The 14,248-nt window shown below is 41.5% G+C and overlaps 1 protein-coding gene across 4 annotated transcripts in view; it reads left to right on the top strand.

Moving 5' to 3' along the window:
- Positions 1 to 4,304: 4,304 nt before the first annotated feature.
- CNOT10 (CCR4-NOT transcription complex subunit 10) overlaps positions 4,305 to 14,248 on the top strand; it is a 35,222-nt gene continuing 25,278 nt past the window's right edge. For 2 of the 4 annotated variants that reach the window (XM_074860648.1, XM_074860637.1), the window contains exons 1-4: positions 4,305 to 4,544; positions 9,848 to 9,939; positions 12,732 to 12,893; positions 13,416 to 13,566. In XM_074860648.1, coding sequence (XP_074716749.1) covers positions 4,523 to 4,544; positions 9,848 to 9,939; positions 12,732 to 12,893; positions 13,416 to 13,566 — 427 coding nt within the window. In that variant the 5' untranslated portion in view covers positions 4,305 to 4,522. The remainder of the gene's footprint in view (positions 4,545 to 9,847; positions 9,940 to 12,731; positions 12,894 to 13,415; positions 13,567 to 14,248) is intronic. The other 2 variants (XM_074860668.1, XM_074860659.1) reach the window with 1 other exon arrangement.

The raw sequence follows: 14,248 nt of genomic DNA, 5'->3' as shown, positions 1-14,248 counted from the left end.
CCACATCCTGGTGTTGATGAGATCCTGTCTGTCTAAGCTTGTTTCCCAGGCTCAGCATCTCTGTTTGACTGTGAGCAAAGCTGTCACAGCGGTAAACGCTTTCAGAAAGATATTCTGCCTCTCTTTTTTGGCCGTGAAATCAAGGTGTAAGAAGGCCTTACTCAAGGTATTTTCCTGCACTGCTACTGTGGCTGCAGGGTGAAGGCTGATGTTCCTCCCCTGTGTCACCAAGCAATGCAAGTTTCAGCATCAAAGTGAAGAGCAGGATCTGAAACAAGTAAAACGGTGGCACTCAGAAACTGCAGGAGTGAGAAAAACTGGAGGGCTTCCTTCTGCCTGGGAAGTTTTTATGTAGACAGTGGAGGCTGGTGTGAAACATACCTGCATGAGACAGGTGAAAGGGGAACTTGCTGCTTCCTAGAAGTCCTGTGCTTGAGGAAGTTTTGTGAGATAGCTTTACTTCAGGGAGTTTCAAAATGTGCAATGGAGATGGGTGATACTGGGCCATTTCCCACCTGATGCAGAATAACCTCCATGTGAGAATATACTGGAGATGTGAGGAGCCTCAGCACCAGCTGTTTATGGCTGCCAATCTACTCCTGCTGCTCCCTGTGAATTGCTAAAGTAAACACAGCCTGGGCTGGTTTATTCACTGCTCACAGACAGAACAAATACTGGAACAGTTTGTGATGCACCATAATTCTCCAGGAAATTATATTCCATAGCGCTCTGAAAGCAAAAATACTGTATTTAAATGAGATTCACAGCAGTATATTTTATTGACTTTGAGAGACAAATTCAGAAAAAGAGGATTACCAAGCTGAGACTAATAGCTGCATTCAACACACTCAAATTTACACTAGTTTACATTTTAAAATAAGCACTTCATCTGTAGGGGGAAAATAGTACTTAAACACGCTTTACGTTATTGTATAGTGCCACCTAGGGGTTACAAGCTTTTAAACTTTAGAGTGGCAAGGGGTAGGAAGCCCTATTAGCAGAGAAAGTATTAAATTATTTGTATTTTGAAATTTGCTAGGAAAACGAAGTGCTGCTGAGATTTCCATACTGTTGTATCTGGCAAAAGAGTTGTAACTTTCACAGCTCTTTGGAGCTGGCCATACTCTTTTCTCTTCCATAGTCTGAGAGTGATTGGGGATGTTGCAAATCCCGATTTTCTCCTCTACTAGCCAGGTCTTGTTCATATGATCAGTGCAGAGTTCATCTACATCTGCTGCTGCAAGGCTGGGTAGGAGATTGTTGTCGTGCTGGTTTTGAGTCTGCAAAAACTTTTAAAAAAGAGCCTTGAAAAATTTGCTTTGTCAGGCCAAAATTGGAGAGGAAACCCCGGCCTACTTTTATGTAATTCTAGTCTACTAACGGAAGGTGCTGTACGGGGGAGGAATGAGATGCTGGGACTACTCTCTCTGTGTGAGCAGATATGCCTTATTCCTCCTGACACCTACCCCCCTCCCCTCACACATTACAAAATACAGTTGGCTCCTTTTGGCTTCTTTTGATTTAGCCTAGAAATGGGCAAAAGAGACCTAGAAAAATCTGCCCATCTCAGTACCATGTTTGTTTTTTCAAACTAAGTTTTGGACTAAAGGCCTGAATTGTGTTAATTTCTTCCCTGAAAAACCAGAACTCCAGGAGAGGTACTATTTTAGGAGAAGTGTTTTTTTCACACACTTTTTTTATTCACTCAAATGGTATTTGATTTCATTCTGCATCTTCCACAGCAGATGGCGTACCTGTCTCACTGAGACCAGAGACCCTTTCTGTGATCTGCTCACTTGGTGAGTTATACCTCAGGCAGAATGCAAATTAGACATATATGTAGTCAAGACACTCTCTCCTCTGTCCTTAGAGAGAGGTAGTGATGCTATCGCAATATTTTGGAAGGAAAAATGTCAACGTTTTTGATTGCATGACAGTGTGCTTGAACTGTAATAAAGGGCAGGTATCTCTTCCCTTCCTTCAGTACACTTCACAAACATAAGCAATTAAGATTTGATAATTAATAAGGGGGGGAAATACCTGATTTTATTTGTGTTAAGTTGCTTTTTTAAATCATCCACACTGAAAAAAGAAAAAAAGGCCAGCTGACAAAGATTGCCTTGTCCATCCCTTAGAAATAGAAAAAAAGAATTATGTTGGAACTAAAAGCCACAAACATGGCAAAACAATGCTGAAAGATATATCAAAGATTGCTGTAAGTACCCCTCGGGTAAACAAGCCCTGCGGTAAAATCATAGCATGATGGGTCAAGCAAACTCCTGTGACTGTGCTCTGGATGTCATGGTGTAGAAGGGACGAGAAGCTGGATACCAGGGCTGCCATACTTGAAGCTGAATGAGCTTTGACAAGGTTGTTAAAGAAAAGCTACAGCAGGGAATAGTAGATTGACCAAGGTGCCCATCTTGATGCGGCATGCTCCGGAACAAGCAGGCTGCTGCTTAGATACTGGAGATAAACACTGTACCGAGCCTGAGAGGGGGAGCGTACGTTCACATCAGGGCCACGTTAGACATTCTTGCTCTGTCACTCAGGGTGGATTTTTGGTGACTTTCTGCTTTTGATAAAAGTCAGAATATGCAGTTACACTAGTGGTACAGTGCTTTTGCCTTTATAGGGTCTATTGCTTACTAAAACAGCACGGGTTTTACACATATATATGTGTGTGTGTATAAATACACATATAACTAAATAAAATGCATGCATGCATAAATAATTACACTAGTAAATATATACACATTAGAAGGACTTTATTGGCAGATATTCTCTAATACAGATATGGCCTAATGATCTGGGCCAGCAGCTATTTCTTACAAGATACAACAAATTCAGAGACTTGGAATAAGATACTTATGAATAAAGATTGCAGGATTCTCTCCTATATATAAAAAAGCAAGTCTGAAGATCAGAATTCAGTGAAGAGGAATTGGAGAAGCGGTGATTAATGGCAGTCATTAAACATAATTTGGAATATTCAGAATTTCAGTTACAAAATAATCATCCTGCTCTTGAAATTCCTGAAGTAGTGTTTCCAGAATCTTTCATTTTGCAGGGCCTGGCTCATTAAAAGCTGTGATGGTTTCAAGGTGTTCAGAGCTGGTGTGTCTAAAAGTGTGTTTGTTTCCAACTGTATCCCTCCGTTAAACAAAGGATCACCTTTCCTTACAAATCTTACCTCTCTGAGGTGCCTGACAGTAGAGGTAGGGAAAACACGGCAGCTGGAGGCCTACCACAGGGACACATCCTGCTTCCATTAAATCAGTTTTGCCATTGACTTCCCGAGGACAAATTTCATCCTCAGATCTGGTCTTTCTTGACAAATGTCCACCTGGCAACAAGGTCAAAATCATGTAATGCAGAATCTGTTAATCAGTATTGGGTGGATCCACACTGACTTGTCACAAGGAGAAAAACAAATCAATGTTTAACAGGAATAAATGAGGAGGGGGGGGGGAAGTCTTGGAGAACCACATCTGAAGCAGTAATATGAGAGTGTTCCCATATTAACAGATGGCAAAATTATGGAAGCGGTGTCTTACAGGAACCCCATTGTGAACATTTAAAAATCTTAAATATTTATGATGCTACCAATGTAATTCAACCCACGTCTGGTACTTTAATGACAAAGATAATGACACCAGTAACAAATGCTAATTGGAGTCTTCAGTCCGATGAGGGTTACTGTGCCCTCCAGCGCAGACTGCGTGAAACTGGGCTTCCTCGGCTCTCCGGAGGGGCTGAGCCGGTGCTCTGACATGCACCTGCAGAGGAATTCGGGGTGCGGGCACGGGGGCACCTTTTCGCCGTTAATCACTATGGTGATGAGCACCTCAACAACACTTAAGGTAGTCAGGCTGATAATCCACATAAACTAGCGAGTATTTCGAAGGTTTCCTCGTCACCAGCTGGTGACACCCGAAGGAAGCCCCCGGGTCACAGCTACCGGCCCTGGCTGCTCCGGAGGGGATCCGGCACGTCTGAACCGGGCAGGAAAGAAAAAATACGTTCAAGACAGCGGCCGGCGCTTACCAACCGCTTTAGTGCCGCGGAAGAACCGGAAAGCAGCGACACACAAAGAACCCACGCCCTTCCCCCAGTCCGCTCCCCCGCGCCCCGCTGTCCCGGGGCCCGCCGACAGGCGACAACATGGTTCCCGCCGCTCCACGGCCCCCCGGGGCGGGGCGGAGCGCAACGCGCATGCGCTCCTCCTCCCTCCTCCCCCCCCCGGCGGGAAGCTCTGCGGCGTCCTGACGTCAGATGCGCGGTCCCCCGGCAACGGCCGGACGTCGCGAGGCGGCCGGGAACCCGGAAGCGGCGGGCGAATAGGAGCGAGTGGCGCAGTCAGCGGGGCGGGCTCGGCGCGCGGAGGGCGGCGGTGGCGGCGAAGTAGTCCCGGGGGACAGCGGCCGGTTGGCGGCGTTGCGGTCAGCGCTTGGCACAGCGCGGAGAGCCCCGGCCCTATCGGCGCGCTCTGACTGCGCGGCCGCACCGCGCGGCAGGGGAGATGGCGGCGGACAAGGCGGCGGGTGAGTGCGAGGGAAGCCGCCGGGGGCCGCCGTGCCCTCCTCGGGCCTGGGCCGCCTGCTGCGGAGGGATACCACTCCCGTTGGGGGGCGGCGAGTGCCGGTACGTCCCGGGCGGAAGAAGAAACGGCTACTCGTTCTTCTCTGTGCTGTTTCCTTCCGCCGAGGAAGTAGTCCCCCCCGGCGGCAGGACTGCGGGCCGCCGGCGGCCGGTGTAGCCGGTGTGAAGCGCCGACGAGGTCCCCCGCCGGTGGGCCTGTGGCCGGGCGGGTTAAGGCGGGGGCGTATGGGAACGGGGCTCTCCGTGCCCTCCGCGAGGGGGGCTGAGCTGTTGCACCCTCCTGGCCTGGAAGGGCTCGGTGGGGAGGGAGTTATGGACGTATTGGTGGGTGTCTCCTAGAGCTAAATACCCGCTACAGAAGTTGAGCTTCAGGGTTAATTTGTTAAACCGAGGCATTCGGAAGGTGCTGGGGAAATGTGTTGCTACTTAATCTCTGGAGTTCAGTCTGATTCCCTCTGAGTTGCCGCTTTGGTTTCAGGGGATCAGTCTTTCCTAAACCTGGGCCTGAAAAGAGACTAGAGAGAAATCATAGAGATTAAAAAATAAATCATCCTCTGGTAAACACTCGAAACAAATCTCAAGTGTAGTTGCTGTGTAACTCATTAACATTGATAAGCTACTGTCTTGTCCATCTCCCTTCAAGCAAGAAGTCCTCTTTGCAGGAAAGGCCCTTCCCTCAGATGGCAGCTCAGTGGGGATGGGGAAGAGGGTGCTGTGGAGGAAAGCCAAAGGGATCTGCTTGTGTTCTTTTTTTTCAGTTGGTTTTACGTGGTGGGAGCATTATTTAAAATCACCATAAGCATTTTTTCTCTGAATACTAATATGAATTTCAGTATCTGAAAAAGATTGTGGGAAAAATTAGTGTACTGTACTAAATGATGTGTACTAAACTATCCTGTATTTATAAGCACTGCAAGCATCTCCTTCAAGAAAAAAAAATGGCATTGAGTTTTTCATATTCTTGTTATTGTTGTTCTTGGAAGTATTGAAGGAACTTTTCAGTTTGTACTTTCTTAAAAGAAAAGCATATGCCCAAATGAATCAAAAACATGAGCTATGGCAAGGTATTCTACACACTATACTTGTTCACAGCAGTTAGTTAGAAATAACTTTCCTCTGAGAAGTGTTTGCTTTTTATTGTACGGCACTGAAATCTATAATGTTTATACTAGTAGTGCAGTGCTTCATAGAAAAATGTAGTCTTGGTGCCACAAACTGTCATTAGCTTGTGAAGGCTGAACGGTCTGGCTGGTCTTCATACCCTTCAAAATGCTTTTGGAGCAAGACTCGTGATAGATTCCTCCCCTTCCAAGGAATAGATTATCGCCCTGCCTGTAGAGTTTGGAAATAAAAAATAATTCCAGAGATGCTCTGGTGTCAACAGCAGAGTTCATGCAAGATGTAATTTACAGGGCCTAGAAACAAGAGAGCTCAGGAGCAGCAGACCTCGGAGATAGAGAACAGGTGTGAGAAGGGTAATGATTGCAGTCATTCTCCAGGTGTCTTTGGGTATGTGTATGTAGGAGATACAGCTTCTTATTGTTTATGTGCTGTGGCAGCACATAAGCTGATGAGGAGAGCAGTCTTTCTTTTCAGGTGGCAGTCTCAGCTTTTCCTTGTTCTCCTCTCATAGAGCCAGTTTTTCCGAAATTCTGCAGTCCACCAGGATGTAACTTCTCCAGTAGGAACAACTGCCTGCTTGTGCAAAGCAAACAAGCCTCTGTGACATAGTGTTTCTGCTGCTCAGCCCCAGGATTGGTAACTAGGAAGATAATTTCCTGCTCCTTTAACTTCAAACTCAGTGCAGCAGCTTCCTCCAGATCAAAATCTGAGCAGCTGATTTTTACACCCTTCTCCAGGTTGCCCCTTTTGCCCCTCATCGCTAGCCTGACAAGTATTAGTTTTAGAGTTGCTCTGTACTTGTGAAAGTTGGACAGAATGAAAAGTTAAACAGGTCCATGTGTAAATATAATTTACAGAGGTAAATCGAGTCCTGTCACTTGTATTTCAGCTGATAATTGTAGCTTGTGTATGGAGAGGAGCATGTCGGTAGTGACTGGCGTGTTGTGTGTTACCCACACCACATGCTGTGCAAGAATGCTGAAGATCACTAGATCTGAGTGAGCAAGTGGCACGCTGTACGTTTTGCCAGGGAACAATGCACCTACCTGTTTCATTTTTCAAATGCCTCAAGAAATATGGAAATAATAATTTTATTTGCAAGCACTTGATCACCATTTGCAGCCAAGAGAGCAAGAATGCTTTTTTTTCTTCCCCCATTTAAGTGGAATTGGCGGATTCTCTTCAGTATCTTGTACCAGACTCCGTGTGAGATCTCTCAATAGTAAAGATCAACTGAAGCAGTAGATCATGGACTAAACAAGAGTGGCAGGATTACAGTAGATTAGAAGGACCTTTATTTCTTTAACAGGTTTCACGTGTGTTTGGGCAAAAAGTGTAGAGAGTAGCAAAAGTTTGTTGTTTTGTTTTTTCAAAGGAAAGAGCTATACTGTGAACTATGTCAGTTGGACTTCAGTTTTATTCTTTCTCGATAAGCTTCCAGTTTAGGTTTTGCAAACCTGCTTTGTTTACCAAGTCATAGCAGGTGCAGTTGATTGGATTACAGCCATAAAACTGACTTTATAGGAGAAGGGACAGCTCTGTTTTTACTTAAAGTAGTCCCCAGTTTCTTTTTGGCTTTTTTGATGTACTGGCAGACTTAGAGACCTTGTGAAATTTGTAGACCTGTCTGGATTTTTCCCTAGGAAATACATCAAACAGCTATATAAGTGGTGCTTTTATTACACTTACAAACTTAGAAAACAGTCTCTTTGGTTTATCTTTCACTTAAGACATTTTACTTCAGGATTCAGACTTCCATAAGCCCACCTTCGTTTGAGGTGCTGGTTTCACGAACTTGCATACAATGGCAGTAATCAGTAATGCACTCGGTAGTTGATGGCACTCTGCTAGGTAAACCTGTATGCGAGGAACCTCTTGACCAGACCGAGCGTTATCAGCTTCAAAAGTTGTAGAGTCTCAAGTCTCCACACTATGGTTACTTTTACTAGCATAATCTGAAAGGCATGCTGAGCAAGTAAAGCAGATAATGTAACTGTTAGTGTGAAAGTTTGAAGGAAGATGTGTTTCCTTATTCGCTGCTGTTCTAGAGATTGTTGGATCTGTTCAGTTGTACAACCACAAGATTTAGAGCAGGAATCAGATCTAGTCTATATTTAGCTGGAAGGAGAGGTGCTTCTTCCTTTCCTCTTCTGCTGTGGAAAACCTTGGTGCATCAAAAATTTTCTGAGTGTTTTTGTGTTTGAATTTTCTTTCCTTCCTTTCAAGGAAAAGGTGGTGCCAAGTGGGGTTGATCAGTGCCTTATGCAGAGTCAGATGTTACTGCAGGTGTGTGCAGTTTGTAGTCCCCTGAGGATCCATCCCTCCAGAGTACTGAAAGTGCTGAGGCCTGAATTTTGTCTAAATCACAGTGTAACTTTGTAACTTGCAGGTGTAAGATTGTTGAGATTTTAAGGGCTCAACTTCATTGGCATCTTGATGCAGGATGAATTACAGCAAAATATTTACAGTTCTTGCTCAAATGTGTTATTGCATAAGGCAATGGAAGGGATCTCGCTATCTTCCCAGCAGCAAGCACAAACTATGAATAGATTACTAAATTTGCTTTATTCCTACTGTGGATGTTAATTGGTGAGTCTTCTGAGGTTTGGTTGCCCCTTGTTCTTTGTCTTATATTTGTAAATTTTCATAGTCAGTAGCAGATGATCCAGGTATATTGGTAATGATGAGGAATGGATTTTGCAGTGGAGCTCACAGATAAGTGTTTTCATTTGTTCAAAGTAAAACAAAATTAGCAGAGTTTGCATTACATCTATGAATTCTAGGGAAGAGAAAGAAGACATTGACTTTACAAAGCCTGCCTAGCCTATTAAGATAGGAAAAGGTGGGTTAGAACAAAGCTTCCACTGCAAAATTCAAGAAATAATTTTCTGCAAAAGTGGCAACCATTGCTCATTTATAAAGTCTTTGTTTCACAAACATTAAATGATGTTTGCATCTTCTAGCATATGAGTTAATGCTCCTAGAAATAAGCTGTCTGGTGTGGTGGTTGTGTGGTGGTTTGAGTTGAATTTTTTTTTCCTCCAGTAGCCTGTGTTCAGTACAAGGAAAGGTTTGGTGGGGTTTTTTCAGCTTCTTTAACATGGAATGTCTATACTGGTTTTTAATGCAACTTCACTGAATTGTTAATTACGTGATGACAGAAGGGTTCGGTAGACTCTGAAAAACGTGTTCAATAGTGACTGAAAGGTACAACATTAGGAATTCTTTGTAAAAGAAACTAAAGACAATTGAAACCTTATTATATTGCTATATAAATGCTCAAAGGGACCACCATCATAATTGCTGCATGCTTGTCTTAATCTGGAAAAGGATATAGTAGAACTGGAGAAAATTCTGGGAAAAACATGTGAGGAAGATGCAGAATAAACTGTTCCTGCTCGCCTCGGAAGAGAGATGATTCAAAGAAAGATCTGCAAGATTGGGAGTGAGGTTGAAAAAGTGAATAGGCAGCATTTGCTCGTGTCTTGCAGTATAATCACTAGATAGCATTTTGATGGAGTATACTTAAGAGTACAAAAGTGTAGAGGGTTTTTAAAAATATGTCAGGTCCATCATTGATTATTAGCAACGATGGTTCACTTGCAGTCTCTTATTTATGGAGACTTATTCTTTTAAAGCAGGGAGCTGGGTGGAAGTTCCAGTCTTTGCTCTTGGTTTATTATGTTGTTCCCTAAAGCATTCCTTGCTTGCTGTTTAGGAAGCAGCATACAGGATGCATGGGTTTTTCATCTAACCCAGTGTGGTACTTATTTTATGATGTGTAGACTTCACTGCTAGTTTTTGTGCAAATAAAGACAATCCTAGTATGCAGTTGCAGTTTTAAAGATAAATCTAAAATGTATACATTGTCAATTAACTTGCAGGACTTTGGTTATTGATTGAGCACAGTAATTTAGGTAGGATTATTATATTTCCATTTTATGGAGAGGAATTCAGTAGAAGTATAGGATAACTTGAGATATTTTAGTGTAGTAGGAAGACAGTGCTGCAGTTATCTGGAAAGTTACTTGTACTGGCAGGAGGATCTTGAAACAGCATTTTTAAGCTGAATAGCTGTCATCACATTTGCAAACCTTCTTGTAATCTTCTATCCACTTTACAGATCAAGGTACTGAGAAACATGAAGGAGTGGGTACTTCTGGGATTACTGATCAGGAAAAGGAACTGTCAAGCAGTGCATTACAAGCTTTTCTGGTAAGACAGTCAAACTCTGAGACTTCTGATTTACCACCTAACTGCTAAATGAGCTTATATAATTATTTTTCCTGTTTTCTTAGTACAGTTGCAAATGTATTAGCAGGATATTATATCAAAAGTAGCACAGTTGTATTACAAAGCCAGTGCATGCATCTTCTGTCTGCTATGGTGTGAGAAGACTGAAGAGGATGCTTTAATGAAGTGTGCAAGAGCACCTTTAATCTTGATTCTCAAAACTTAGTAGCCTTAAAAGCTGTATAATGAGTTAATTTGAAGTAGCAGGCTGCTATTCCGTATCAGTGTTGGAAATGCAGGATCTCTCTGAAGAGTTGATTGCTTCAAGCTAAAAATACTGTATTAAAGAGCTTAAAGGCACTACATTTATTTAAAAAACAGCAACCAAACAAACCTTTTTTGTTTTATTATCTTGCTGTATTCTTTCACAAAAAGCATTTTATACTGTTTTGTGACTTTACATTAAAACATATTCTTCAACACATAATACCTACAGGCAGTATTTACTACCTGTTTTGTGTTTCGTGGAAGATTTTTTGTGTGTTAAAATTCAGTTACCAGGTCTTTCTGTTTACTTCTTTCTTTGTATTGTCTCCTAATTTTATTTAGTGTGGCAAGTGACAGGAAGTGTAATTGCTTTTCCTTTTAATTGTTGTCTCTCTATCTCCACAATGCCTTGCATAATTCAGTTTTGGATGTGTTAAATAGATCAGGGGAAGAATTCAAATACTGTCTTTTGAGATTCCTGCCTGTATGTTTCACTCATTACTTTTATTTTGTCTGGAATGTTGTTACGTGAGGCGTATGGTTACATGGTCCTTAAACTGACTACAGCTGATGTTGTTCACGGATGTCTTCTTGAGTGCTTTCTAGCTCAATTACTCTTTTACAATAACTTTACTTATTGGCATTTGATCCTGAGAACGGAAGGCACATGAAAGGGTTGTCTGTTTTCCACCTTGCCCACAGATCTACATGCCTTAAATACTTTTGATCTGTTGATTACTTCAGCTTTAGTTCTATACTGGTCCAGTTGTATCTTGTTTATCTCTTTTGTTTTTTTTTTTTTTCTTGCTTTAAGAACTTGCTAAATTCATGGAGTTGTGAGGTGGTGACAGATGTGAGCAGAATTAATCTGGTGCCTTTTTTTGTCAATTTTGCTTGCTACTGAGTTGCTGTAAATAGCTTTGTGGACTGCCTTGCATGCTGCCTTATCATATTGCACTTCCAATTTCAGTCTTGATAGAATTACTGTGAAATTGTATAGTGTATTCTATATTCTGTCTAGCAGAATGGAGTAAAAGGCTGTTAGCTGAGGAAAAACATCATAAAATAAGCTGAGCATTTAAGGGTTCAAGGTTTTTAGTCCAAGCGTGGTTGGAAACCTTGTTGCTGTGATCTGAAAGCTACTCCCATTGAAGAGAAGCTCTGAGTGTGAACACATGAAGAAAATCATTGGGAGATGAACCATCTCAATTAAAGAGGTTGCCAGCAGTTGGGTTGCAAGTCCCCCTGTTTATGGACATGATCACTAGGCAATCCATGCTGTTGATACTTGAGAGTTGTGGAAATACAGCATGTCAATGTCCTGCTACATCTCTCTGTAAATTGTCTAACTGTGCTTTCACAGGAGACTGAAGGAACTGGGATGGTTCTGTTGAGAGTAGCTGCAGAATGGCAACTTTCTCAGGAAGAGCAGAAGGACCACAGAGCCTTTCTGTGTTGTAATTCTTCCTTTAATAGAGGAAGTTAGGCAGGAGCCCAGGAGAAGCTCCATGGAACAGCACTTACAAAGGAGGAGGAAGTGGAGAGCGATCGTGATACTCAAGAGCATAGCTTTTGATTGTGAAGCGTTGACAGAGGTGGAAACGAATTTGCTTATCTGATTGACCAGATTGGAAGTAACCTTCATATGGAAGAGGTGAAGGTGATTATTCCTGTATAGGAATTGAACAGCAGAGAGTGAAGGATCATTTAGGCTTAACATAATTGAAAGAGTCTGGAGTTCTCTTTCATTCTACGATGCCACTAAATTTCTCCTGCACAAACACAGGAAAGACTAAAACTGAAAGCAGGTGAGCCATTCTGAAGTCCTTGCTTATTCCCAAGGTCAAAAGGGATTTCTTGTTCAAATCGCACCTCAGAGGAGCATCCTGCTTGGGTCCTAGTTTCAGTTTAGGCATACGTAGGTGATTGAATACTTCATTCAACAGCTAAAACTTGTAAAAATATTATTTAAACCTGTACTGGGAAAGTGACACCCTCTTTTTTTCAACCTGTTTTAAGCCAACTTCCACAGACTAAGTTGTAACTCACAGTGTCTCCAGATGACGTGAAGAATGAACACAAAGTGATGGGCTGGGATTTACGTATGCAACTGCAGCCCCTCAACGTACATGTGATGGGGAAAGAGTGTGAAAACTGAGGAAAGAAAGAATCTCGAAACTCAAAATAATGCAATGAAGAGAAATTAGAATAACACTTTTCTTGGAAACATCTGTTTATAATGGACTACTCCATTTAGCCTTCCTCCACAAAATTCTCTTTGAAGTTTGTATATGTCTGCAACTTTTAGACTTACTTCTCATACATATTAATCTGCATAAATAATGAAGTATGTGGGTAGACGTTTAGTTTGCTTCACTTGCTGTGATGAAAGACATACTCCTTTGCTCTCTAAACTTACAGATGATGCTTTCATTAAAACTTTGTAGCTTGCTCATTTAAACTTTGTATCTTCTAATGCATGTTTCTGATATGTGTGCAATTTCCAGGCTGGAAACTATGATGCTTGTTTACAACACCTAAATACCCTTCAAGACATAAACAAAGATGACTACAAAATAACTTTGAATACTGCTGTTGCAGAGTTCTGTAAAAGTAACCAGACTACAACAGACAATTTGAGACAAACTCTCAACCAGCTGAAGAACCAGGTAGTGCAAACATATTGACATGGTGCTTGATTTTGAGTATTATTAATGGTGGTGAGATCTTCCAGTGAAATAGGAATAAAACTTCTGCCTCTTGTCCCCTAGATTTAATAAAAGAATAAGGAAATAACATTATTTGTAAACCTGAGTCTTTAATCATTTAGGAAACTGGTTTTATGGTTTATGGTTTTAGTTATTGTTGAAATTGATCTGAAGCTGAAAAGTTTTAGAGATTATAACCATAGGAATACCTGCTATGTTCTTTTAATAGGAAGTTCCTTAATCTGAAATAGTTTGCGAAATAAAAAAAGTGAAATGTAACTTTACCACTCAATTGTCAGCTTTCTATTTCATTGTAAATTTTTTGCTGGATTTATGTGGAACAACAATAACATTTATTAGCTTATAACTCTTACTGATCTATCTTTAGATGGATTAATACCTTTGGAATATTTTTTAAAACATTTGACACTTCTTAAAATCATAGGTATTGAAAGTTTAATGAAACAAGTGGGTTTTTTTCAGGTTCACTCTGTTGTTGAAGAAATGGATGGTTTAGATGATGTTGAAAATAGTATGTTGTACTACAATCAAGCTGTTATTTTGTATCATCTGCGTCAGTATACTGAAGCTATATCAGTTGGGGAGAAGCTGTACCAATTTATAGAGCCTTTTGGTATGTAGACAGAAGGGTTTTGTTCATGCAATAGCTACAGAAAGATCATTCATTCTTTCTCGCTATCAGACAAGTGATTTGTAATTTGCCTAATACAGTTCTAAAGCAGTAGGTAGGTTTTGGAATGAAGAGTATGTTTTACTTATATCAAGGACAACAATTGATTTTGAGTGGAAGGTACTCCAGAGACATTTAGCAGACAAATATAATGAAACTGAAAATGGGGTTTTGACAACTTTAAAAGGTATTTATGTAAATAAGATGTCAAAGCTAATCAAATTGTTTAAAATCTGGTATTTTGAGTCATCAGACAACTTCATGGGTGGGTGTGTATTTGGCAGGGCACTCACATTTTTAAGTACTTGCATTAGGTCATGGATAATGGTATGTGCTCATCAGAATATAAAGTTTCCATCTTTTATGAGCTGTGGCACCCTGTGTAGTGGAATTGCCATATTTGTATGAAATAACTTCATAATCCTCATTGAGCTTCAGAGGTGACAAGGCTGAGGGGTGTGTGTGTGTGTCTCAGTAAATTAAGTAAATGCTACCATTTCTCTGCTTCAATTCCTTCAAGTTTTCAGTATGCCTGTTTGGGACTTACTCTGTGAAACCAGCCAAGCAGAAATGTGTTTGTGTAGAATCCTTTCAGGTTCTGTGGGATTCTGCATATGCATATGGC

This window comes from Strix uralensis, chromosome 1, assembly GCF_047716275.1.
Source record: "Strix uralensis isolate ZFMK-TIS-50842 chromosome 1, bStrUra1, whole genome shotgun sequence".
NCBI classification, from domain to species: domain Eukaryota; kingdom Metazoa; phylum Chordata; class Aves; order Strigiformes; family Strigidae; genus Strix; species Strix uralensis.
This window is presented reverse-complemented; position numbering and strand designations above follow the sequence as displayed.